The 25648-nt window shown below is 38.2% G+C and overlaps 1 protein-coding gene across 1 annotated transcript; it reads left to right on the top strand.

The window, feature by feature from the left end:
* Positions 1 to 10809: 10809 nt before the first annotated feature.
* hs3st1 (heparan sulfate (glucosamine) 3-O-sulfotransferase 1) lies at positions 10810 to 21074 on the top strand. The gene is made up of 2 exons (XM_053649714.1): positions 10810 to 11176; positions 16289 to 21074. Exon 2 carries the CDS (start codon positions 16405 to 16407, stop codon positions 17521 to 17523), a length of 1119 nt encoding a protein of 372 aa, XP_053505689.1. The 5' UTR covers positions 10810 to 11176; positions 16289 to 16404; the 3' UTR covers positions 17524 to 21074.
* Positions 21075 to 25648: the final 4574 nt, after the last annotated feature.

Here is a 25648-nt window from a genome sequence, read left to right as displayed (position 1 = left end):
CAGTATACTTCTGTGATGTACCTCTTTACAACAGGTTTAAATAGATTCAACATGTTTGAATCTCAGCTGTAAGATTTCATGAAACACTATCAGACACATTTGGGTAAAGAGGAACAAGCCCTTTTCATAAAATGACAATCTTTGTCAAGGTTAGAAGAAAAAAAATTGCAGTTTGGTACCCGAAATAGCTCTTATTGATGTCTGACTCAATGAAAACAGCTGCTATTCCTATCACTACTGTCAACATATTTTAATAGAATGCACTCCGGTCTGAATCACTGCACTGTTGGCTCCGTAGCTTCCTTTCTTTCTAAAAACCTATTTGAATACCCATTCTCGTTCAATTTTTTTTAACTATGAATGAACTGAACAAAGGAAATCTAAAATAAGAAAAGAATAAAATAAGAGGAGGAATGGATATTACATCATCACTCAGTCGCATCATTGTTTGGAAGGTCTCACATCTTTAATGATACTGATATTCTAGAGTGCTGAGCTTTGGACTCCTTAAAAATATATATAAATTCATTTATGTTTGGAGCAACATTGATTCTCATGCAATATATGACTCTCTGACAGGCAAAAAAAAATTTAGCGTGTCGTGTTACTGAGAAACCTACGTGCAAAGGACTTTCATGTTCCATGTTGGAAAATGTAAAGTCACAGCTTAAAGTTACCTCTGACTGTTAAAAAGAACTGACACTGGAGACTCCTTCCAAAAATGTTAAACAAACATCACTTCACAGAAAGCATATTAACCACATTGACGATTACACACATATTCATCATCCAGTTTTGATGAGCCTGTACCCATGATAGCCTCAGATTCCTGTTCTTGAAGTGGAAGTGGAAGTGGAACCCAATGTGGTCTTCAACTGTTGTAGCTAATCCACCTCAAGATTCGATGTTTTGTGCATGCTGAGATGCTTTTCTGCTCAGCACGGTTGTAAAGATTGATTATTTGAGTTTCTATATCCTTCCTGGAAGCTCGAACCAATCTGGTCATTTTCCTCTTACCTCTCTTATCAACAAACCTGCAGATCCTTCGAACACAGGATGTTCTTGTTTTGTTTTTTACTCCAAATCCCACAGCCGTGCAACACTTTAGAGCCAGCATTAATTCGGCCAGACAAAAAGTTCCTGTGCATGCCCAAGTTTTGTCCGTGCTTGGATTTATTGCTACTGGCTTGTTTCAAAGAGATATAAATGACCAATCTCAACCTACAATAAACAGTATACTCCCTAGTGTGCTAGGGACCCCATTGTGTTTAATTCCTTATGTGTAGCGCCATCCATCCATCTTCAACCGCTTACTCCTTTTCAGGGTCGTGGGGAACCTGGAGCCTATCCCAGGGAGTATCGGGCACAAGGCGGGGTACACCCTGGACAGGGTGCCAATCCATCGCAGGGCACAATCACACACACACTCACACACCCATTCATACAGTACGGACACTTTAGACATGCCAATCAGCCTACCATGCATGTCTTTGGACTGGGGGAGGAAACCGGAATACCCGGAGGAAACCCCCACAGCACGGGGAGAACATGCAAACTCCGCACACACAGAGCCACGGGAATCGAACCCCCGACCCTGGAGGTGTGAGGCAAATGTGCAAACCACTAAGCCACCATGGTGTAGTGCCATATTTATTTGAAATATCTTGAATTACCTCTTGCTCTAGGTTTTCTTCTAACCATTTTTTGCATGACTTTTACATTGGAGAAGTGAGTGAAAAACCTTTCGGCTAAACCCGGGTTCACACTGTGCGATTTTGGCCTCAATTTGGCAACACTGTTGCTAGGCAACTGGCAATAATGGATACCAAGAATAAAGCACTTTAAATGAGTAAGTCTAAAGATGTTGATAGCTACCACGTAGCTATTATGTATTTTATGCAGACAATGTAAAGGCAGAATAACAGCAGAACAAAGATTATACTGTCATTAACATTGACCTTCTGACAATTGTATGTAATTGCACAATGTAGGTATTTTTGTTTTAACATTGCATACACTTTCTCATCTTGAAACCCTGAAACCCTCCATCCTGCCACCACAGTTCTCTCTCTTTCCCCCTTTTCTTAGAACTATCAGACTTTTTAGGAGGAATTATTAACACTAACACACTAGCACAGTGACGCACAAGAGTACAGCACTTACCAACTGTCTTTTCATAGTTCATGCATAAGGATGTGGTCTCATTTGTTCAGATGATTGGAGTCAGCTGTGTGTGTGTGTGAGAGAGAGAGAGAGAGAGAGTGAGAGAACTTTTACGCAACAACTTTAAATCCCCAGCCACTTTAAGTGATGTGATTTACTGTAAAATGTGCGCAGAGGTTAATGTTTACATTATTAGAAACATATGCTCACACACACACACACACACACACACATATTAATACCCTATAAATATATATACAGTGCATCCGGAAAGTATTCACAGCGCTTCACTTTTCCCACATTTTGTTATGTTGCAGCCTTATTCCAAAATGGATTAAATTCATTATTTTCCTCAAAATTCTACAAACAATACCCCATAATGACAATGTGAAAGAAGTTTGTTTGAAATCTTTGCAAATTTATTAAAAATAAAAAACAAAAAAAGGACATGTACAGTATCTCACAAAAGTGAGTACACCCCTCACATTTTTGTAAATATATGATTATATCTTTTAATGTGACAACACTGAAGAAATGACACTTTGCTACAATGTAAAGTAGTGAGTGTACAGCTTGTGTAACAGTGTAAATTTGCTGTCCCCTCAACATAACTCAACACACGGCCATTAATGTCTAAACCACTGGCAACAAAAGTGAGTACACCCCTAAGTGAAAATGTCCAAATTGGGCCCAAAGTGTCAATATTTTGTGTGGCCACCATTATTTTCCAGCACTGCCTTAACCTTCTTGGGCATGGAGTTCACCAGAGCTTCACAGGTTGCCACTGGAGTCCTCTTCCACTCCTCCATGACGACATCACAGAGCTGGTGGATGTTAGAGACCTTGTGCTCCTCCACCTTCCATTTGAGGATGCCCCACAGATGCTCAATAGGGTTTAGACCATCACCTTCACCCTCAGCTTCTTTAGCAAGGCAGTGGTCATCTTGGAGGTGTGTTTAGGGTCGTTATCATGCTGGAATACTGCCCTGTGGCCCAGTCTCCGAAGGGAGGGGATTATGCTCTGCTTCAGTATGTCACAGTATATGTTGGCATTCATGGTTCCCTCAGTGAACTGTAGCTCCCCAGTGCTGGCAGCACTCATGCAGCCCCAGACCATGACACTCCCACCACCATGCTTGACTGTAGGCAAGACACACTTGTCTTTGTACTCCTCACCTGGTTGCCGCCACACACACTTGACACCATCTGAACCAAATAAGTTTATCTTGATCTCATCAGACACCAGGACATGGTTCCAGTAATCCATGTCCTTAGTCTGCTTGTCTTCAGCAAACTATTTGCGGGCTTTCTTGTGCATCATCTTTAGAAGAGGCATTCTTCTGGGACGACAGCCATGCAGACCACTTTGAAGCAACGTGCGGCGTATGGTCTGAGCACTGACAGGCTGACCCCCCACCCTTTCAACCTCTGCAGCAATGCTGGCAGCACTCATACGTCTATTTCCCAAACACAACCTCTGGATATGACGCTGAGCACGTGCACTCAACTTCTTTGGTCGACCATGGCGAGGCCTGTTCTGAGTGGAACCTGTCCTGTTAAACCACTGTATGGTCTTGGCCACCGTGCTGCAGCTCAGTGTCAGGGTCTTGGCAATCTTCTTATAGCCTAGGCCATCTTTATGTAGAGCAACCATTCTTTTTTTCAGATCCTCAGAGAGTTCTTTGCCATGAGGTGCCATGTTGAACTTCCAGTGACCAGTATGAGGGAGTGTGAGAGCGATGACACCAAATTTAACACACCTGCTCCCCATTCACGCCTGAGACCTTGTAACACTAACAAGTCACATGACACCGGGGAGGGAAAATGGCTAATTGGGCTCAGTTTGGACATTTTCACTTAGGGGTGTACTCACTTTTGTTGCCAGCGGTTTAGACATTAATGCCTGTGTGTTGAGTTATTTTGAGGGGACAGCAAATTTACACTGTTATACAAGCTGTACACTCACTACTTTACATTGTAGCAAAGTATCATTTCTTCAGTATTGTCACATTAAAAGATATAATCAAATATTTACAAAAATGTGAGGGGTGTACTCACTTTTGTGAGATACTGTATATAAGTATTCACAGCCTTATCTATGACACTCAAAATTGAGCTCAGGTGCATCCTGTTTCCTCTGATCATCCCTGAGATGTTTCTACAACTTGATTGGAGTCCACCTGTGGTACATTCAGTTGATTGGACATGATTTGGAAAGGCACATACCTGTCTATATAAGGTCCCACAGTTAACAATGCATGTCAGAGCACAAACCAAGCCATGAAGTCCAAGGAATTGTCTGTAGACCTCCGAGACAGGATTGTATCGAGTCACAGGTCTGGGGAAGGGTACAGAAACATTTCTGCAGCATTGAAGGTCCCAGTGAGCACTGTGGCCTCCATCATCCGTATATGGAAGAAGTTTGGAACCACCAGGACTCTTCCTACAGCTGGCTGCCTGGCCAAATTGAGAGATCGGGGGAGAAGGGCCTTAGTCAGGGAGGTGACCAAAAACCAGATGGTCACTCTGACAGAGCTCCAGCGTGTCTCTGTGGAGAGAGGAGAACCTTCCAGAAGAGCAACCATCTCTGCAGCACTCCACCAATCAGGCCTGTATGGTAGAGTGGCCAGATGGTAGCCAAAGCCCGCCTGGAGTTTGCCAAAAGGCACCTGAAGGACTCTCAGACCATGGGAAACAAAATTCTCTGGTCTGATGAAATAAAGATTGAACTCTTTGGCCTGAATGGCAAATGTCATGTCTGGAGGAAACCAGGCACCACTCATCACCTGGCCAATACCATCCCTACAGTGAAGCATGGTGGTGGCAGCATCATGCTGTGGGGATGTTTTTCAGCGGCAGCAACTGGGAGACTAGTCAGGATCGAGGGAAAGATGAATGCAGCAATGTATAGAGACATCCTTGATGAAAACCCACTCCAGAGCGCTCTAGACCTCAGACTGGGGCAAAGGTTCATCTTCCAACAGGTCAACGTCCCTAAGCACACAGCCAAGATCACAAAGGAGTGGCTACAGGACACATCTATGAATGTCCTTGAGTGGCCAAGCCAGATTCCAGACTTGAACCCAATTGAACATCTCTGGAGAGATCTGAAAATGGCTGTGCACTGATGCTCCCCATCCAACCTGATGGAGCTTGAGAGGTCCTGCAAAGAAGAATGGGAGAAACTGCCCAAAAATAGGTGTGCCAAGCTTGTAGCATCATTCTCAAAAAGACTTGAGGCTGTAATTGGTGCCAAAGGTGCTTCAACAAAGTATTGAGCAAAGGCTGTGAATACTTATGTACATGTGCTTTTTTTGTTTTTTATTTTTAATAAATTTGCAAAGATTTCAAACAAACTTCTTTCACGTTGTCATTATGGGGTATTATTTGTAGAATTTTGAGGAAAATAATGAATTTAATCCATTTTGGAATAAGGCTGTAACATACCAAAATGTGGAAAAAGTGAAGCACTGTGAATACTTTCCGGATGCACTGTATATATATAGGGCATTAATATGTGTGCATGTTCTCCCTGTGCTTTGGGGGTTTCCTCTGGGTACTCCACTTTCCTCATACAGTCCAAAGACATACATACAACATACATGTGTATTCTTGTACTGAATGTGAGTATCTCCTTTCTGTCATTCTCCATTAACAGTGTGTGTGTTTTAATTTCTGTCCTCTCTCTGACTTACTCTCTCAGACCAGAATGTTTCTATTAAGTGTGTGTGTGTGTGTGTTTCTGTATCTGTGTGTGAGTGTGTGAAAGCACACTGTAATTGGAAGCACCATATAATCCATTCCTGGTTATTCTGATGTTGATAAATTGACACAACAGTTCAGTAGAACTGATAACAGAGAAATGACTTTGTGACTATAAACACACGTCTCGACTCGCTACACACACCTTGAGAAACTAAACACGATGTGTATGACTTTCACACACTCACAGCAATAATCCTTTCCTGGCCGTCATCTAGCATGCCTTTGTCTTGCACTTTATTCTACTTTTGGCCCCGTCCCAAAATACATACTAAAGATTTAAACGCTCAGCCAAGTGTGTACTAACGTCATGCTTTTTTTCCCTGTGCACATTCTCAAGATGTTTACACAAAGTGGATTCAGATAACAGGTGACTCAACATGCTATCAATGATTTGTATGCTGTTACCATGATAAAATGACAGCAATGTGGTTTGCATGTTGCTATCACCATTCAATTTTCATTCATTTGTTTATATTTAACATTAAATATTGTCACAGAGCAGTTTTACAGAAATACGGAGGTAGATCCCTAAGTAGCAAGCCAGAGGAACATTGGCGAGGAAAAACTCCCTGGGAAGACATGAGGACGAAACCTTGAGAGGAATCAGACTCAAAAGGGACCCATTCTCTTCTTTATAGTATATGGGTGGACATAATGATAGGGATTCAAAAGTGAAGCTATAATGTCTCTGAAGCCCTCTAGTGGCTGGCTGCAGTACAATTTTTAACCACACCCATTCCCATGTTAGTGAATGGGACAGATGGCAGTCTCCCATTTTATGTTACATCTCCACAAATTATTTTTGGGAATAGTGTTCTGTCATTTTTACAAGTTCAGCTGAATTATATCTCCCCCACAAGAGTTATTTGATGATAAACAAAAGGACATGGTTACTGAGGTGAATGACCAGTTTGGACATGGAAGCCAAGTCTCATGAATGCACATGTATTTTCCTTACACTTGAAGCTTTTGACAGTTCTGTAGCAAAGCCATGTCTTGTTTTGATGTTAACTGTTCAAGCAGACCCTCAGCAGTGAGTTCTTTGCAGTTTTTCTGGTATGTTGTACATTTTGATGTCTAAGCTAGCTTGTTGTACTAAAATAACTAGCAAACTAATGTGCCTGAACAATGCAATGGCATAAATCAAGCCTGCTAACACTAGCTAAATTTAATAATAATCTACATTTTACTGTACGACCTTAGCAAACACTTGAAATATTTTGTTAAGGTTAGCCAGTCACTCCTTTTTAAACAAACTGCATTGAAAGAATGAGCAGAGAATAAAATAGAGCACTTCTCCATTCAGATGGATAACTTAGTTATCTTAGGTGTCAGAGCTAAAAATCATTGAGAGCAGTGATTTATTTCCCCTCAAAAAATAGATTGCATTGAGTGTACATGTTGACTGCTGTTTACCAGCATATTCAGTTGGTACCATTAGCTACTTATACTTCTTTACTTTGACTAAAATTATTGATAATGTCAACTAGTTAGCAAGTGGTAGTTCAGTCAGTCATAACTTAAAGCTCTAAAATCTTTTCCTGACAATGTTAAAATCGATATACGTGTGAAAATGACATGCCTACAGTTTAGCATTTTACATATAAAGTAATAACTTGCATCGCTACTTTCAGCTAGCCGTTGCACCACTTAAGTAATCTCAGGTGACAACAACAATAAAAAAACACAACAGATATCAATATGTAGTTGTAGTTTTTTTCCCCCCAAAAAAACAAAAACAATAAGAAACCACATAGGAACAAAATAGTACCTTCCACAATCATTAATAGAGTAATTAGCAAACAGGTGTTACTAATGAAATCCACAAGTTTAGTTAATCATCAAGAAGTTCATCTACCTCTATAAAAGCAGGACTTTGGGCAGTTTGGTGTTCTGGAGCACTCAGGTGTGTGTCTACATCATGGCAAGAAAAAACGGACATCAGCCATGACCGCAGAGAAGCAACTGTTGTTGTGCATCAATCTAGGAAGGGTTATAAGGCCATCTCCAACCAATTTGATATTCACCATTCTACAGTGTGAAGAATTGCTTACAAATGGAGAGCCTTCAAGACAGCTGCCAATCTTCCCAGCAGTGGATGTCCCCAGCCAATTGAGTCCAAGGTCTGACTGTTTAATGCTCAGAGATATAAAGAAAAGCCAATGAGCTACATCCTGTGACCAACAGGTCCCTGTAAGCACATTAAATGTTTATGTTCATAACAGCACTATCAGAAAAAGTCTGAACAAGTATGGATAGCTTTCATGGAAGGGTGACCAGGAAAAAGCTTCTTCTCTCCAAAAAGAATACGGCAGCATGCCTTTGGTTTTCAAAATGGTGTCTGAACAAACGACATTTCCAGACCAATATCCTGTGGACTGATGAGACCAAGGTGGAGATCTTTGGTCATCATGCATAGCACTATGTTTGGCAAAAACAAAACACAGAGTATCACCACAAACACCTCAAACTGATTGTCACATGGTGGTGGAGGGGTGGGTGCTGATTTGGGGTTGTTTTTGCTGCCACAGGACCTGGGAAACTTGCAGTCATTGAGACAACAATGAAATCCACTTTATACCAGAATATTCTTGAGATAAATGTGAGGCCTGATCTGCAGCTTAAGCTGGGCTCAAATTGGGTCATGCAACAGGACGATGATCCATGTACATCAGCGAATTGACATCTGAATAGCTAAAGAAGAAGAAAATCAAGGTGTTGGAATGGCAAAGTCCAAGTCAAAGTCCAGACCTCAAACCCACTGAGATGCTGTGGTGGGATCCTAAGAAATCTGTGCATAAATTAATGCCCTCAAACATCAATGAACTGATGCGATGTTGTAAAGAAGAGTGGGCCAAAATTTATACATAATGATATGGCAGACTCATAAACTCTTATAGAAAATGTTTACTTCAAGTTATTGTTGTTGAAGGGGGTTCTATATAGGGTTTACTTGTTTTTTCCCACCTGGTTTCTGAATGTTGGGGTGCTTTTGGGAAAATTTTTACATATTGAAATCTGCTGTGTTTTTGTTGTCATCTGAGATTATTTGTTTGTTTATACAGTATCTCACAAAAGTGAGTACACCCCTTGTGTGATAATTTGGGGGCTAAAGCATCTGAAAATCAACCACAAAACAGAAAACTGTTACAGTAGAAGAAATGAGTGGGAACATGGGAAAAAATACTCCATGGCAGAACTTTGCTTTGATCAGCTTCACACTCACAAGTAAAAGTAATAACATGTGTTGTCTTGTCTGGCATTACTCATTCCATTAACAAGCTCCAGACAGAAATGTGAAACAGGACAGTCACCTAACCCGGACATCCTACTTGAAAACACAGGCAAGAACCAGCTTGCTGTTCTCAATAAACTAATACACAGTCTAAATTAAATGGAATTATACCTAAGAAAGGGGGGCACAGTGGCTTAGTGGTTAGCATGTTTGCTTCGCAACTCCGGGGTTGGGGGTTCGATTCTCGCCTCTGCTTTGGAGGCTTCCTCAGGGCACTCCAGTTTCCTCCCCCTGTCTTTGGACTGAGTCATTGTGCTGTCATTGGCATTTCCAAATTGTTATTTGTGGGTGTGATTGTGCCCTGTGATGGGTTGGCACCCTGCCTTATGCCCCAAGTTCTCTGAGAAAGGCTCCAGGCAGTAAAGTTTTCTGTACACATTTCAGTAATGATCATGAAATAAATTTGTATTGAGGGGGTCTGTGGAATTTATTTCATGGTTAAAGGGGTCGCAGACTATAAAAAGTTTGACAACTCCTGCCTTACGGTAATAACGAACAATTAAGAAACATATAGTTATTTAACATATAATCATTGATGTGGTGAAGCTTTCTGTAAGGAGACATTTATTTACCATTTATGGAAGGAGTCTCCAGTGACAGTACTTTGTCACAGTCAGTAGGTTTTCAGACAATTCACAGACACAGATTTCACTCTTTACATTTCCTCAGTAACATGACAAGCTGCATTTGTTTCTTATTAACTTCAAGAGAATGAAAAGGTAAGGCTGATAAAGTAAGTGATACTAGGAGCTAACTTGTCTCATGGATGTTCAACAACATTAAATGTAACTATAAATGATTTATTTATTTTTTTACAGTATGATGTGCCGTTGACCAGAATTACTAAGCACATCCCAGATATTTCAATATAAACTCATTTTATGTGTTTCAGAGTGGAGTTTCCCTTTAAAAGTGCATTAGGTAAAATTAATCTTTTTTTTTCCCGAAGATTAGGTATCTGATGGTTAGGTGGGCTCAAGATTTGCATGATTCTCATGTTCATGAAGCTCCGCCTCCAGGAGCTACAGTGGCCTATGGAGTGTCTATAAAATGACTGACAGGAGGCGCATCCAAACACAAACAAGTATTCCTGACTGGATATCATTTTCCAAATGGGTTTTCTCAGCAACTGAAAACACTTTTTCTAAGACAACAGCTTAACAGGTTTTTTTTTATCATGTTTTCCATATCTTCCAGGTTATTTGTAAAATTAAATAATAATAATAAAAAGTAGAGTATTGCAACTTTAAACCCAGAAACAGTAACACAGTGATATTAATGCAAGGATGCTTACTGGGGACTACTTGTCAGTGCGTATTTTTATGCAGGGTGGTGTTTGTACAGTTATCTAAAGAGATATTGTAACAAACGCAACTCGAATTTTGTTTTGTTACTTGGAAGGTTAATGAACAACTTCTTCTCTTCAACAATCTCTTCGATCTGGCAAGGAGCCTTTTGAGAGTCGAAATCATTCAATGACTCAGTCACTGACTCACTGACGCACTAAAAAGCGCCGGATTTCTAGTTTATTCAATTTAGATACAAAGAGAAATCATATCCTCTACCTGCGCTTTAAATCCCGGAAGTAGCCAGGGAGGGGAAATCGCGGACAATTCCCAGAGTGAGCGTGGCCTTGTGGTTGCGCTACAGAAGGGGCGTGTCGGATTGATATAAATGAAAGTCCGTATGGAAGGAGCCGTCGGTCAAAACTTTCATCCAGGACAAGCGAGAGCGATTTATTCGGATCTGACAACCGGACACATGTTTGCGTGTGTGTGTGTGTGTGAGAGTGAGTGAGTGAGTGAGTGTGTGTGTGAGTGAGTGTGTGTGTGTGTGTGTGTGTGTGTGTGTGTGTGAGTGTGTGTTCACGGAAGGGATCTGTCAGCGTGAAGCAATGGTATGTGTGTGTTTGATGTAATCGCGTGAGCATTCCTACACCTCTCCAATCTACAGGTAAGTAACAGCTGCTTGTTCTGTTATTCTTCTATTACTATTACTACTATTATTACTACTACTACTGTTACTACTACTACTACTACTACTACTATTACTATTATTACTACTACTACTACTATTATTACTATTACTACTACTGTTACTACTACTACTACTATTATTACTATTATTACTACTACTATTGTTACTACTACTACTACTACTATTATTACTACTACTATTATTATTATAATTATTGCTACTACTATTATTACTACTACTATTATTACTATTATTACTGCTACTACTGTTACTACTACTACTACTACTACTAATAATAATAATAATAATAATAATAATAATAATAATAATGTCAGAGATTTTTGTTGAGCTTATACATCTTAACATGTATAAATGATTGTGGGTGTGTGAGTGTGCATGTGTGTGTCACACACAGAGAGAGGTTTATAGAACACACACTTTGCATTGTTAATGATCACCCAGTGACGCACACTCACCTGCTGGAAACACTTTTCACTGTGCTTTTGGGTTTTATTAGCAAAACCCTTCTTTAACAAGTAGCTTAATGTACTTTAGCACTATTCATTTATTGATTTATGTTGGTAGATGTTAAATAAAATTAATGAAAATGTTATAGAAATATTAGTTCTTTGATTATTATATGGCTGTAAGAATGTGACAATTAATTTATTTTAAATATTTTAATTGTGATCTCAATCTCAGGCATCTGATAAAATGATAAGGTGCAATCAAATGATTCTGTTCCTAAAATGGCAGCTTGATTGTAATAAACAGTCGTAATAACGGTCATTTATTTGTGTATACACTGTATATAGTAAAGCATTTTGTGTGTTGTCCACCCATAATTCATTTATATCATTTTCTGCTCTGTGTGTGTGTATATCTGTGTATGAGCTCATTTACCACACTCATTTGACTGGACATTGAAAATAACCATGTTGTTTTTGAGAGATCTTTTTAAGTACACACTTGTGACATAATTACAATATTTACCCTGCTTAAAAATGTTTAAGAATTGAAAGTTGTGCTTTCTAAGTATGAGATGTGTAAAGAATAAAAAATAAAATAAAAAAAAAACAGGACTTGCCTTTATAGGGGAAAAAATGACGGCATGGTACGTTGTGGCCGACATAAGAAAGCACATCTAGAAGTTTTTTATCCTCTTATATCACAGTAATTTATTATTTAAAGAACAGCCTCACACTTTTTATCAGTTTATCGACATTGCCGAATGCCCACATAACAAGTTAGTTCCAGTTATTCCTTAGGTTATATAATATAAACAATCAACCTCTCACAAGCCTCTCTTTATCTTACTAGAAGTGAATAGAGAAAAACAGCACAGCTTGTTATTTAAAAAAAAAAAAAAACAGAAATCTTACTAACTGTTACAAAGTGCTGACACAGGAGACTTCTTCCATAAATGCTAAATAAACATCACCTTAGAGAAAGCTTCAACAATTTTCATTCAGCATTTTTCTTTGTTAAATAAGATATTATATGGTGCGTCCGCCATACAAGTTCCCATGAATAAACTGTTACTATAGACAACATATTGGAATAAGAGCAGCTGCAGTACTGTCACAGTTGCTATTATAAATAATTAATTAAGCAGGTTTAAACATGTGACTGATTCTAGACCCGTTTGATTTAATTGGGTCTAAGATGAGTCTGCTGGTCTCTGGTGGCTTTGTGTTTGCAGACTGTGGTTTAATAGAGATTCACTTGTCCCAATGGACTTCTGTGATATTTGTGTATTTTATGATCTAACACAGAATACTGCTGCACAGTATTCTGTGACTATATGCTGTATCTCAGGGTTCTCACATTTGGAAAACACCTTGAATATGAGGAAATGGATCAAATGTTTTCAAAATGCTAGTGAGATTGTGGATTTTAAAAACTAAGTCTAAAAATGGCCTAATGGATAAGAATTCACCCCCTTTCTTTTATCAATCTAAATTAGAACTAATATTTAATTTCCGAGAGCTCACACTGAATATGCTGAACATGGTACACCTGGTCAGATTTTAAATACATTTGTGTTGTATTGTATGCTTGCACAATACATATCTCTGACTTTGGGAGGTCTCACAGCTAAAATGGCCGATCTGATTAGTCCTGCTGTCATGAAGACCGAAGAACTGCCCGTGAAGCTTTGAGATTCAGCTGCTAGGTGGAAAAAAGATGGAGAAGGTTATTAAAACATTTGCAAAGCTTTGAACATTATTAATGAGCATTGTGAAATCCATTATAATCAATTGGAAAAAAAATATGGTACAACCCAGTCACTACCAAGATCAGTTCAGACTGAGTTCTTATTCAAGGAGGGCAATGCCCAAGAGGTCAGCTACGACACTGAAGAAGTTACAGAGCTCCCTGGCTGACATAGGAGAACTTGTGCATTCACCACCAATATCATCAGCTCTATACAGATCTGGCATCAGTTGGAAGCCACTTCTGAGAAAGATCATTTTAGAAAATCTGGGCACTTTTAGAAAAAGATTTTTGGTCTGATGAGACTAAAGGTTGAGATAATTGGTCTAAAGGCAAAGCATAATGCTTGGAACAAACCAAATACAGCCCAACAGCCAGGTTCCTGTGATCAAACAGTGGTGAGAGCATCATGCTCTAGGGTTGCTTTTCAGCAGGAAAAACTGGAAAGATCCCTGCATCACAGGCATCATAGATTGAGCCAAATATAAGCTAGTTGTTGACAGAGCCTGTTCTAGTCAGCCAGATGTCTGCATTTAGGGTAAAAATGTACACTGCCTATCCTAAAAAAAAGTTGCACACTCTAAAATTTCGTTGCACCACCTTTAGCTTTGATTACATTGTGCATTCACCACGGCATTGTTGCACAACATTGTGCAACATGACAATATTTTTTTATATGCAGAGGTGCATTAATTTTTGGTCGAGATCTTGTATCGAGGACACTCTGTATCGAGGACACTCTATAAAGTCTTCTCCAGCACATCCAAAAGACTTTCAATGGGGTTATGGTCAGGACTCTGTGGTCGCTAATTCATGTGTGAAAATGATTCCTCATGCTCCCTGAACCAATGAATCTTGGCATTGTCGTCCTGGATTATGCCTGTGCTGTCAGGGAGAAAAAAATCCATTGATGGGATAATCTGGTCATTCAGTATATTCAGGTACCCAGTTGACTTCATTTTATTGCCGCATAATGTTACTGAGCCTAGACCTGACCGACTGAAGCAACCCCAGACCATAACACTTCCTCCAGAGGATTGTACATTGCATGATGGTGCATTGCTTCATGTGCTTCCCTTCTTACCCTGATGTACCCATCGCTTTGGAATAGGGTAAATCTGGAATCATCAGACCACATGACCTTTTTCCATTGCACCACAGCCCCATCTTTATGCTCACTAGCACACTGAAGTAATTTTATATCTGATTAGCATCACACTGATTAGTCCACAGAACTGTTTAGTCCTAATCTGTATGGTCAAGTCTATCTGTCAAGTTCTGGTCACATTGTGCATGTGGAAATGCTCTTACTTTCACTATGAAACATAGCCATGAGTTCTTCTTTCGATTTTTAATTATATGACTTCACCAAGCATTTTAACAATCTCCAATCACAATCATTCAAGATTTTGAACATTAATTTTTCCAACCACATTTCATCCTCAAAGGTGACAGTTCACCACTCTCCTTCCAGGTTTTAATAATGTGTTGGACAGTTCTTAACCCAATTCCAGGGATTTCAGCAATCTCCTTAGTTGTTTTCTTAGCTTGATGTAGGCCAATAATTTGCCCACAATAACATCTTTTCCACAACCACGAGATATATCTTCTGACATGGTTGAGAAGCTACACACTGCATCAGTTCAGGTTAAAACAATTGTTGCCAGATGAAACATATTAATCACTGCAATAATGAACCAATCATAGGCTCTTAAGTATTTGCTTATTTAAATCTAAACAGTGACCTTTTATTTTAGTCATGTGGTGTATGTTCCAACAGGACAATGAGTCACAGCACACGGCCAAAAGTACAAAGGAATGGCTTGAAAAAAAGAAGATCTGTGTTTTGGAATGGCCAAGTCAAGGCCCAGACTTTTAATCCAATTGAAAATTTGTAGCATGACATGAAAATTTGCTGTCCACCAATGTTCTCCATCTAATTTGACAGATTTGTTCAAAATTTGTTTTGAGTAATGGGAGAAAATGCCCAAATCAAAACATGCAAAGCTGATAGAGACAACTTCTGATCTGAGACAACTTAAAGCTATAATTGCTGCAAAAGGACAGTTCATGCTGAGGGTGTGAATACCAATTAAGCAGGTTTTTTTTATTTGTAAATAATTCTGAGGAGATCCATCCATCTATTTTCTGTACCGCTTATCCTACACAGGGTCGTGGAGAGTCTGGACCCTATCCCAGGGGACTTGGGGTACAGGGCAGGCGGGGTACACCCTAGACAGGGTGTCAACCCATTGCAGGGCACAATCACAAACACACTTATTCACACACTACAGACAATTTAGAGATGCCAATCATCCTACAACGCATATCTTTGGACTGGGGGAGGAAACCGGAGTACCCGGAGGAAACCCCCGAAGCACGGGGAGAACATGCAAACTCCGCGCACACAGGGTAGATGCGGGATTCAAACCCTAACCCAGGAGGTGCAAGGCAAATGTGCTAACCACTAAGCCACTCCTCCTCTGAGGAGATCTAAATGCTTTATTTATTTGATTACTTTAGTCATTTCAAAAGGAGCAAAAATCCCTTTCTGGTATGCTTAAATTTGATGTAATACAGCAAAAAGAGAAATAATCATTTCTAATAGTACTAATAGTACTAGTACAACACTAATAGTGTCATTATATCATTATACTCTATCCTTTAATGCATTGCATACAGTAATTTTACGTGTGTGTGTGTGTGTGTGTGTTTTCTGTGCTAGGTTAGGCAGCTAATCTAAAACTAATTGCACTCTGAATTTAAAACGATGTTAATTGTACACCCATTAGGACCTTTGTATTTCATCTATTTCATGTTTTAATCTGTTATAATGTTTAATCATGTTGCCCTTTGCTGTTTTCCTTGCAGAGATATAAAAGGCACCTCTTGTATGCAGCATGTGTATTCTTCACTGGATGAAGTGATTCACCAAAGACATCTGTTCAGTAGAAAACTGTAGATATCAAATCCGTTCAGATCTCCTTATGGCGGCAGTATTTTTCACCTTGCTCCTCCTCCTCCCCCTTCCTCCATACATTTCTTCTCGTCCATTTGCAAAGACACCAGTGACCATCGGAGTGGACAAGAATGTTGTCCACCAAAATGGTGGCAGCATTACAATCAACCAATCCAGCAACAATGACATTCAAAGCTCAAACACGGTAGGACATAAAGAAAGAGAACTGGACCAGAACACAATTAATGTCCACCCAAACATCCAAAATGGACATGAGGTCTATACATATCCAAGAAAAACTGGCCAAAAAAACCAAAACAACAGTGGAACAGAGCAAACCAGCAGTGAAATCAGCCAAAACAATGGAAAACTTGCACATCATCTGCCGGATATCATTATCATTGGAGTAAGGAAGGGTGGTACAAGAGCATTGCTTGAGATGCTGAGCCTTCACGACACCATCGCTACTGCTCAAAGCGAGGTCCACTTCTTCGACTTGGATGCTCATTACCAGCAGGGACTCGAGTGGTACACATCACAGATGCCACTGGCTCGACCTGATCAGTTGACGGTAGAAAAGACTCCGGCATACTTCACCTCTGTTGACGCTCCGGAGCGAATTCTTCACATGAACCCTTCCATCCGGCTCTTGCTGATTGTCCGAGATCCTGTGGATCGTGTTCTGTCAGATTATACACAAGTTCTTTACAATCAGCTTCAAAAACACAAAGTTCCACAGCCCATCGAGGACCTGCTGCTCCGAGATGGCGAGCTTAACCTCAACTATAAAGCTGTGAATCGAAGTGTGTATCACCCGCATATGCAGCGATGGTTACGGGTTTTCCCACGTGACAGCTTTCATATAGTGGACGGCGACACGCTCATCAGAGACCCGTTAGCAGAAATGAAAAAAGTTGAACATTTTTTGCACCTCAAGCCACAGATAACCGAAGAAAACTTTTACTTTAATCGGACGAAAGGCTTTTACTGTTTGAAGGAACAAGGTCACGAACGCTGCCTACATGAATCGAAGGGACGAACACATCCAAATGTAGCCCCAGAGATCCTGCAGAAATTATGCGAATACTTTCAGGAACCAAACAGGAAGTTCTTTGAACTGGTAGGAAGAACGTTTGATTGGAAGTGAGAACTGTTTAAAGAATGGACAAGGGAAAATGTTTGCGATTTTGTTACAGAAGCTCATTCATATGCAAATGCAAACAGTTATTTAAACTTATGGGAAGAACATTTGGGAAATACTGTGAAAACTACACCGACAGTTTCACCAAAAAAAGAGCTGGGTGCAATTGCATACCAGACTGTTTGAATTGGTGGAAAACAGTGAAATATTTTGAAAACTGAGATTTTCACGAAACAAACAGGAAGTTCTTTGAGTGTGTGGGAAGAACATTTGACTGAAAGTGAGAAGTCAGTGAAATCCATGCTAGTATTATTCACTAGTCAAACAGAAATTGTTTGACATCATAACAAAGGATTATGCAAAATCCTGCAAAAAGCTCATTACAGTCCTCTGCTAGTTATTGAAGGAAGTTGGAGAAATTCAGCAAATAAAAACTGCACAAATAGTATTGTGAAAAACTGCTTTCATAAACCGGAGGGAAATTTTGTCAGAGCAGGGTAGTAGTCGAAAAATATTAGATGAACATTATATATTTAACCTTGGCTTAATAATATAGCACAACATTATACATCATTACCACAAAACCCATTCACCTCGACCTGACTGACTGAAAACCTACACACACACACACACACACACACACACACACACCTGGCTAAACTGAAACTAAAAACAGGAGGTTATTTAAACTTGAGAGGAAATTAATTCAGTTGAATTTGGGCCTTAAAATCAGAAGGAGGAAAAAATGCAAGCACACACACAAACCTCATAAATAGGATTAAAATACAGTGTGTGAAATTCAGTGTTATATAAAACATGCTGGAAACTTAACACACGTTTGTAAACTTGTTCTTATTATTATGTGTTATAGTGATTTTTTTTTTAGGATAAATGTTTTAGGACTCATCAGCTCTAAATGTGAGTTTGCACCATGTCAAAATTTACAATGTTTAAGGAAACACAACAATATATACATTAACAATGTTGTTGTTGTTGTTGTTTTAAGAATGCCAAAATATTACCTCATGACACTGTGCTTTTTTGTATTTTTTGAAGGTATTAAGGAACAAAAACAGCAAACATTTACACACATGGACAACAACACATGGGTAGCCAACAACAATATAATAATAATAATAATAATAATAATAATAATAATAATAATAATAATGCCAAAACCAAATTTTTCCATTTTGTACATAAAATGCAAAACTATGTTATGCTATTTACTGTGATGTCTATACCAGACTGTCTATACCAAATGATAGGAAATGTTTTACTGATATGTATTAACCAGAAGCAGCTGCATTTTATGTCTTTTTCAGTTATGTTTGTCTTTGATATGATTTCACAGTAAGAAAATTCTCAGCCCATAATTCCGACACGATGACCTGAAGGCATTAGTTACACAATGATATGACCGTAATGACATAATCAGCTCTCAGGTGGAATGCTTTCGTGTATTTTGAGGGAAAGGCTTCTAAAATATTGAATATCAAGGTACAGTGCTGTGAAAATGTATTTGCATCCATCCTGATTTCTTCTGTTTTTGTGTATATCTTATCCTAAATTGTTTCAGAAGTGAAAACAAAATGTAATATAAAACAAAGGCAACCTAAGTAAGCACAAAATACAGTTTTTAAATGACAGTTAATTATTGAAACAAAAAAGTTATCTAATACCAACTGGGCCTGTGTGAAAATGTATTTGCCCCCGTAGTTACTAATTCCCCAAATCTATGAAACTGCTTTCATAATGGTGTTCAGCTGGACTAGACACAACTAGGCCTGATTACTGCAAACCCTGTTCAATCAAATCAACACTTAAATAGAACTTTTCCAGCAGCATGAAGTTGGTTAAAAGGTCTTACCCAGTAACACACTATGGCAAAATTGAAATAAATTCCAGAAATGATGAGGAAGAAGGTGTTTGAAATACATCAGTCTGGGAAGGGTTACAAAGCTATTTCAAAGTCTCTGGGACTCCAAAGAACCATTATATCCAAATGGAAAAACTCAGCACACCCAAAAACCATACACTGAATTCCACAAAGAGCATCAAACCTATGGTCAAGCATGGTGGTGGAAGTGTGATGTTGTGAGGATGCTTTGCTGCTTCAGGGGCTAGGCAACTTACAATAATTGAGGGAAACATTAATTCTGCTCTCTAACCAGAAAATCCTAAAGGAGAGTGTCTGGTTTTCAGTCCGTAAATTGAAAATCAATCACAACTGGATTATGCAGTAAGACTATGATCCAAAGCATAGGAGTAAGTCCTAGTCCTAGAAGTAAGTGTAAGGTGGCACAACCAGATTTTAAGTTTAAAGGGGCAATTAGTTTTTCACATGGGTGATAAGAGTTGAATAACTTTTTTTTTTTGCTTCAATAAAAAAAAAAATTTTAATAAAAAATGTGTTGTGTGTTTACTCAGGTTGCCTTTGTTTTATGTTGTATTTCGTTTGAAGATCTAAAACTATTTAGTATGAGATATACACAGAAACAGAAGAAATACTTTTTCACAGCACTGTATCAGGTCCAAATACAAATCCACAGTGCACCTCTCCTTGAAATGTGAAGGTTAAGTGACACAGATAATGAGACAGAGTCATATTCTGACATACTCGCTGTACAAAACAGGATAATGCACAAACTAGCATTATAAGAAAGCTAGAATATAAATCTGTATTATAGTAAACAGTTTAACTTAAACTAGCATTACAGTAAATTGACTAACCCATAACCTAGAATAGCTAATTACAACCATCATACCACACAAGCTCTATATGTTTATTAGCACTTTTAAAGCTGTTTTAACTTTTTGAATTAATTAACTGGCAAATGTATTTGGGACTACAATCACAGCTCAATTGTTTCATAAACTAGCATGAAATTAGCTAAACAATCAGTATTCTTGCTAGCTGGCTACTTGCTAGTTGTTGATGAAACTGAATGCTGCATACTGCTTTTGATCATTATTTATTCTCCATTTTCAACATTGTAAATTGTTGGCTTTTACTGTTATACTGAGTCAGTGACTGTGCTAAAATATGTATATGCTACAGTGTATAAGCTACATTTATATTTGTATTTTTATACAGCAGTCGATTTTTTTATTTTTCATATTTTAAAAAAATATTTCTACAGTAATGAGCATCAAAAACATTTTTTTTATTTCCATTAAATAAATAGATTTTGTTTTATTTTATCTATGCAAATGTGTTATGCCAGATGTTTCATGTTTGCAGTCCTTTAAGCTTTTAAATATTATAAATGTTTTTGTTTTTTTAAAGCTACCTATGTGAATATACGAATAATAAATATTGACTTATCCAGTTTAATAATTGTGGCTTTTTCTTAATAAAAATATAGTTTACTAAAGAATTTATTATTATAGAATTATTAAAGTAGGCGTCATCCAAGTAAACTGGATAGCACAGTCAATATTTATTGTACTATATGAATATTAAGGTTACATTATTATACAATATTATTTTTTTATATTACTATTAAATTATATGAATGTGAGAAAACCATATTTGATTAATTGTCCTGAGTATGTTTTCACATTTTGTTTTACATGGTATAAATGTAAAAAATAAATAAGTAAATATATTATTTATATGAATATATATATATATATATATGTACATATACATATATATGTGTGTGTGTGTGTATATATATATATATATAACATTTTTACATATAAGGAATGTAAAATAAATATACTATTTCACTCTCATTTAAGTTCTAAACAGCTTTATTATAGTGTCAGGGAACAAAGTGTTATGGCCCTCATATATTTAACTATAGAGACAGTACATAATGTATAAATCTCTCTCTCTCTCTCCTTGCCTCCCTCTCTCTCTCTCTCTCTCTCTCTCTCTCACTCTCTCTCTCTCGCTCTCTGAATGTCATGTGTAATAGAATAACCTGTGTTTTTTCCCCGATGATACGAGATGTTATCACTTCTTCCCTATTTATCTCTTTAATCTCTCTCTCTTTCTCTCTCTCGCTCTCTCTCTCTCTCTCTCTCCCTCTCTCTCTCATTCCTAGCGCCAATTCTCACACACTGTACCATGTGTATAAACCTAAAACGTGTATATAAATAAGCCGATAGCCTACAACCGTATAATTCAGGATTATTATTATTATAATTCCCTGATTTCCATAGAAACGTGTTTGAGACACACACACTGAAGGGTGTATGATGACAGCAGGAGTTTTCTCAGCCCAGAAGGGGAACAAGAGAGTGTAAGTATGATAGGGTGTGTGTGTTAGTGCTGTCTCTTTTAGTGTCACACACAGACACACACAGGCTCAACTGTGAATAGAGATCAGTTTACTGAACAGATAATGTCAATCAAAAACTGATAGTTATCAGACACTTTGCTCGTGGAGGGGTGGACAGGTGGAGGGTGGGTGATTTCAAGGACCCAGAGTAGACCCTACAGAACAAAAATTTTTCAAAACAATTAGCGAACGGCTCAAAATTCCATCACGTGTGCATGATTAAGTAATAAAACAATGACTTAGTTCCCATTACCACTTTTGTTATTGCACCTATAAACAGTCATTCCCTCACCAGCATCTCATTTTTTATTTAATAAGACACAGATTGAAGGAAAGTCATCAGGAAGAAAGTCATTGTGGTTTCTGAGTAACAAGCTGAATCAAGCTGCATGGCTTGTCTTATTAACTTCAAGAGTGAGAAAAAAACAGGCAGGTGAGGGAATGACTGTTTATATGTGTACTGCGTATATGTGAACACAGTACAATAAAATTGGAATGTGTGGTCAAATAGTTCACATAAAAATATTACGCTTCTCATCAAAACTTATGATAAACCTAATTTAAATAAGTTTCTAATTACAAGATAATGTAAAATATAAAGTGTGCGTGATCGAGTCTCGTAGTACAGGTACAATAACTATAGTGTTTAAGTTAATGAGTCTTGTATGTGTGCTAGGATAATGCAGTGGTAATATGTAGGTTCACTATACCAGTGAATGGGGTTTGGGTCTCAGCTCAAATAACTGTTTATTAAATGAGCAGGGAGTTTTTTTCACTGTGGAAAGGGGAGATCCACACGTCAATAAGTAACTGGCAAAAAAGTTGCAGGATTCATCTTCTTCAAAAACACAAAGAATTTTTTTGTTGCTGAACCCAGTCCTACGGAAACTCTAAGCGACCATGCTATTGTTTTAGCTAAGGCATTTTCACACCTTCCTTTTCACACCTCCAACAAGTAGGTAGGTTGGTCGGGTAGAGCTGAACCCTCATAGAACAGCTGTTCAGTGGCGATAAAGACGTAGTAGTGGAAAGTAGAAGTAATAATAATTACTTGAGTAAGAGTAATAAAGTATACAATGAGAAGCCTACCCAAGTTACTAGTTACTTCGGATCTGAATCTGATTAAAATCAAGGAAAATCCTGAATTTCACACTGTGTGTGTGTGTGTGTGTGTGTGTGTGTGTGTGTGTTGACATGCTCGCTTCTTCCCCCTCTCCAGGAATCTAAAAACGTGAGCGGTTGTTGTGTCAGACCAGTGCAGCGCATCGCGAGGCTCAAAACATTTGATCTACGTCTGTAAGTCTCCGGGGTAAAAGTAATATTTAGGACATGGGGAGGCTCTATTTATTTCATGGCTGCCAAGAACATGAGGAACAGAACTGTTAACTGCGTGTTTTAATAAATGAATATCTTACACTGATATCATGGAAATGTGATTAAAAATATTTCATTGCACATGTTTCTGTTCCAAGGATTTCATCCAAAAACTAGTTAGTTAGGTTATTGGTCAAACTTTAGATGTTTACTATTCCTTATATGTCAGTTTGAGCATAAGACTCATGCTGAAACAAGTCATTCAATCATCTACATATTTGTCCTGGTCAGAGTCACGGTAGTCTCACAAGTCAGACCTTTAGATAAACCATTAAGTGGCATGTTTTCAAGAGGTGGGAGAAAACTGGAGAACCTGTAGGAAACCCACACAGGCCCAGGAGGAACCGTGAAACTCTGCAAAAGTAACCACAGCATCAAACCAACAACCCTTGGAACATGAAGTAATAACACTAGCCATTACGCCAACTCACCACTGTAGCTGGAGTTTAACTAGCTTACCATGTGGATTAATTAATCAAGCAATGTTTATCTAATTTACTAATACATAGAAGTCTTTAAATAAATCAGTAAAATATGTAGAAATACTAAACAATAAGTATGCTAAATAAGTATGTTTTTAAAAAAGGTTGTACACAAACTAAATATAGACACAAAGTTTATATGCATATGTAAAAAATGAGTATGTATACTAAAATTTTAGAGGTGGGAGAAAACTAGAGAACCTGTAGGAAATCCACACAAGCCCAGGAAGAACTGTGAAACACTACTGAAGTGACCACAGTTCAGCATTGAACCTACAACACTTGGAACATGAGGTAATAACACTACCCATTATGCCAACTCACCACTGCAGTCATTCATCAAGCTGTAGGTTTTTATTATTCCTTATATGTCAGTTTGAGCATCTGAATCGTGCTGAAACACTTAATTCATCCAATTTATTCATCCTGGTCAGACTCCCAGGAGCCAGCTAAAGTTTAACTAGCTTACCCTATGGAATAATTTACTAAGCAACGTTTACCGAATTTACTGATACATAGAAGTCTTTAAGAATTTACATTTAAAAATATGTACAAACAATTACTAAACAATAAGTATGCAAAATATGTATGCTTTTTTAAAAGTTGGACGCAAAGTTTATATGTGTCCTTGAAAAATAAGTATGCATACTAGAATTTTAAGTATGCATGCCATAATTTAAATATACATACTTGATTTGTGGTACTTCCACAACATAAAACATAACTCTAAATGAGTAAATGTATGAATGTTTTGCTTATTGGTAAATGAAAATTTTAAATCATTTGTGGGTTGTTGTTGTTGTTGTTGTTTTTTGTTTGTTTTTTTTGCTGTGATATAAGAGGAATAAAACACTTTGGAGTGTACTGTGATAGGAACAGTCTGCCCACATAACACCACCCCATCGTCAACTCATTTCCTTTGACAGCACCCCACCTAAGTGTTTTATTCCTAACTGCTTCAAAAGTACTCGATTTAAGATGTAGTGGAAACTATCATGGGATGCACAGTAGCTTAGTGGTTAGCATGTTTGCCTCACATGTTTGGGGTTGGGGGCTCGATTTCCGCCTCCATCCTGTGTGCACGGAGTTTGCATGTACTCCCCATGCTTCGGGGGTTTCCTCCAGGTACTCCAGTTTCCTCCCCGACTACAAAGACATCCGCTGTAGGCTGAATGGCATCACTAAATTGTCCATAGTGTATGGATGTGTGCATGATTGTGCACTGCGATGGGTTGGCACCCCATCCAGGTTGTCCCCTGCCCAGTGCCCCGAGTTCCCTGGGATAGGATCCAGGCTCCCTGGGACCCTGTGTAGGATAAGCGGTACAGAAAATGGATGGATGGGTGGACACTACCACCTCTCTACCTCGCTAATTTATCAATTTAATACAATGTTAAAATTAATTTATACCGTAGCTCCGTTCAATTCTCAATTGGTTAGCTTGGTCAGAAGGTGTTGATTATGTTGGTAATATGTGGAGGGCATTCTCATAATCTAAGCCTGATATTAATATTAAATTAATACACAGTGTTTGTTTTTTTTACAAAGAAAATTGCAGAATCATTGACATGATGAAACTTTCTATAAGATGTTTATTTCACATTTCTGAAAGGTTTCCAGGATAGACCACTTTACGCTTTCTTACTAACGTGACAAGCTTCTTTTTTATCTTATTAACCTTAAGACAGAGAAAAGAAAGTCTGCTCAGGGAACGGCTGTTTATAGCTACTATAAAGTAAGTGATAAGAGGAATTAACTTGTTTTGCAGATGTAATTGTAATCATTGCTGTGGTAAGAGAAATAAATCACTTGACATGATGTCATAGGAAAATTTCCAATAACAGCATGCCGTGTTGTGTTTTATTTCCTTCATAACAGTCTTTCTCAAATCACCTCTGCCAATGTTGACATGATCACTATTCAGTAATGAACAAAGATTTCTCTTTGAATTGAAACTTTTCTAGCTAGCAAACATTGTTTTGT

Source organism: Ictalurus furcatus, chromosome 2 (assembly GCF_023375685.1).
Source record: "Ictalurus furcatus strain D&B chromosome 2, Billie_1.0, whole genome shotgun sequence".
Taxonomy (NCBI): Eukaryota; Metazoa; Chordata; class Actinopteri; order Siluriformes; family Ictaluridae; genus Ictalurus; species Ictalurus furcatus.
Note: the sequence above shows the minus strand (reverse complement) of the source record. Positions and strands in the feature narration are given on the sequence as shown.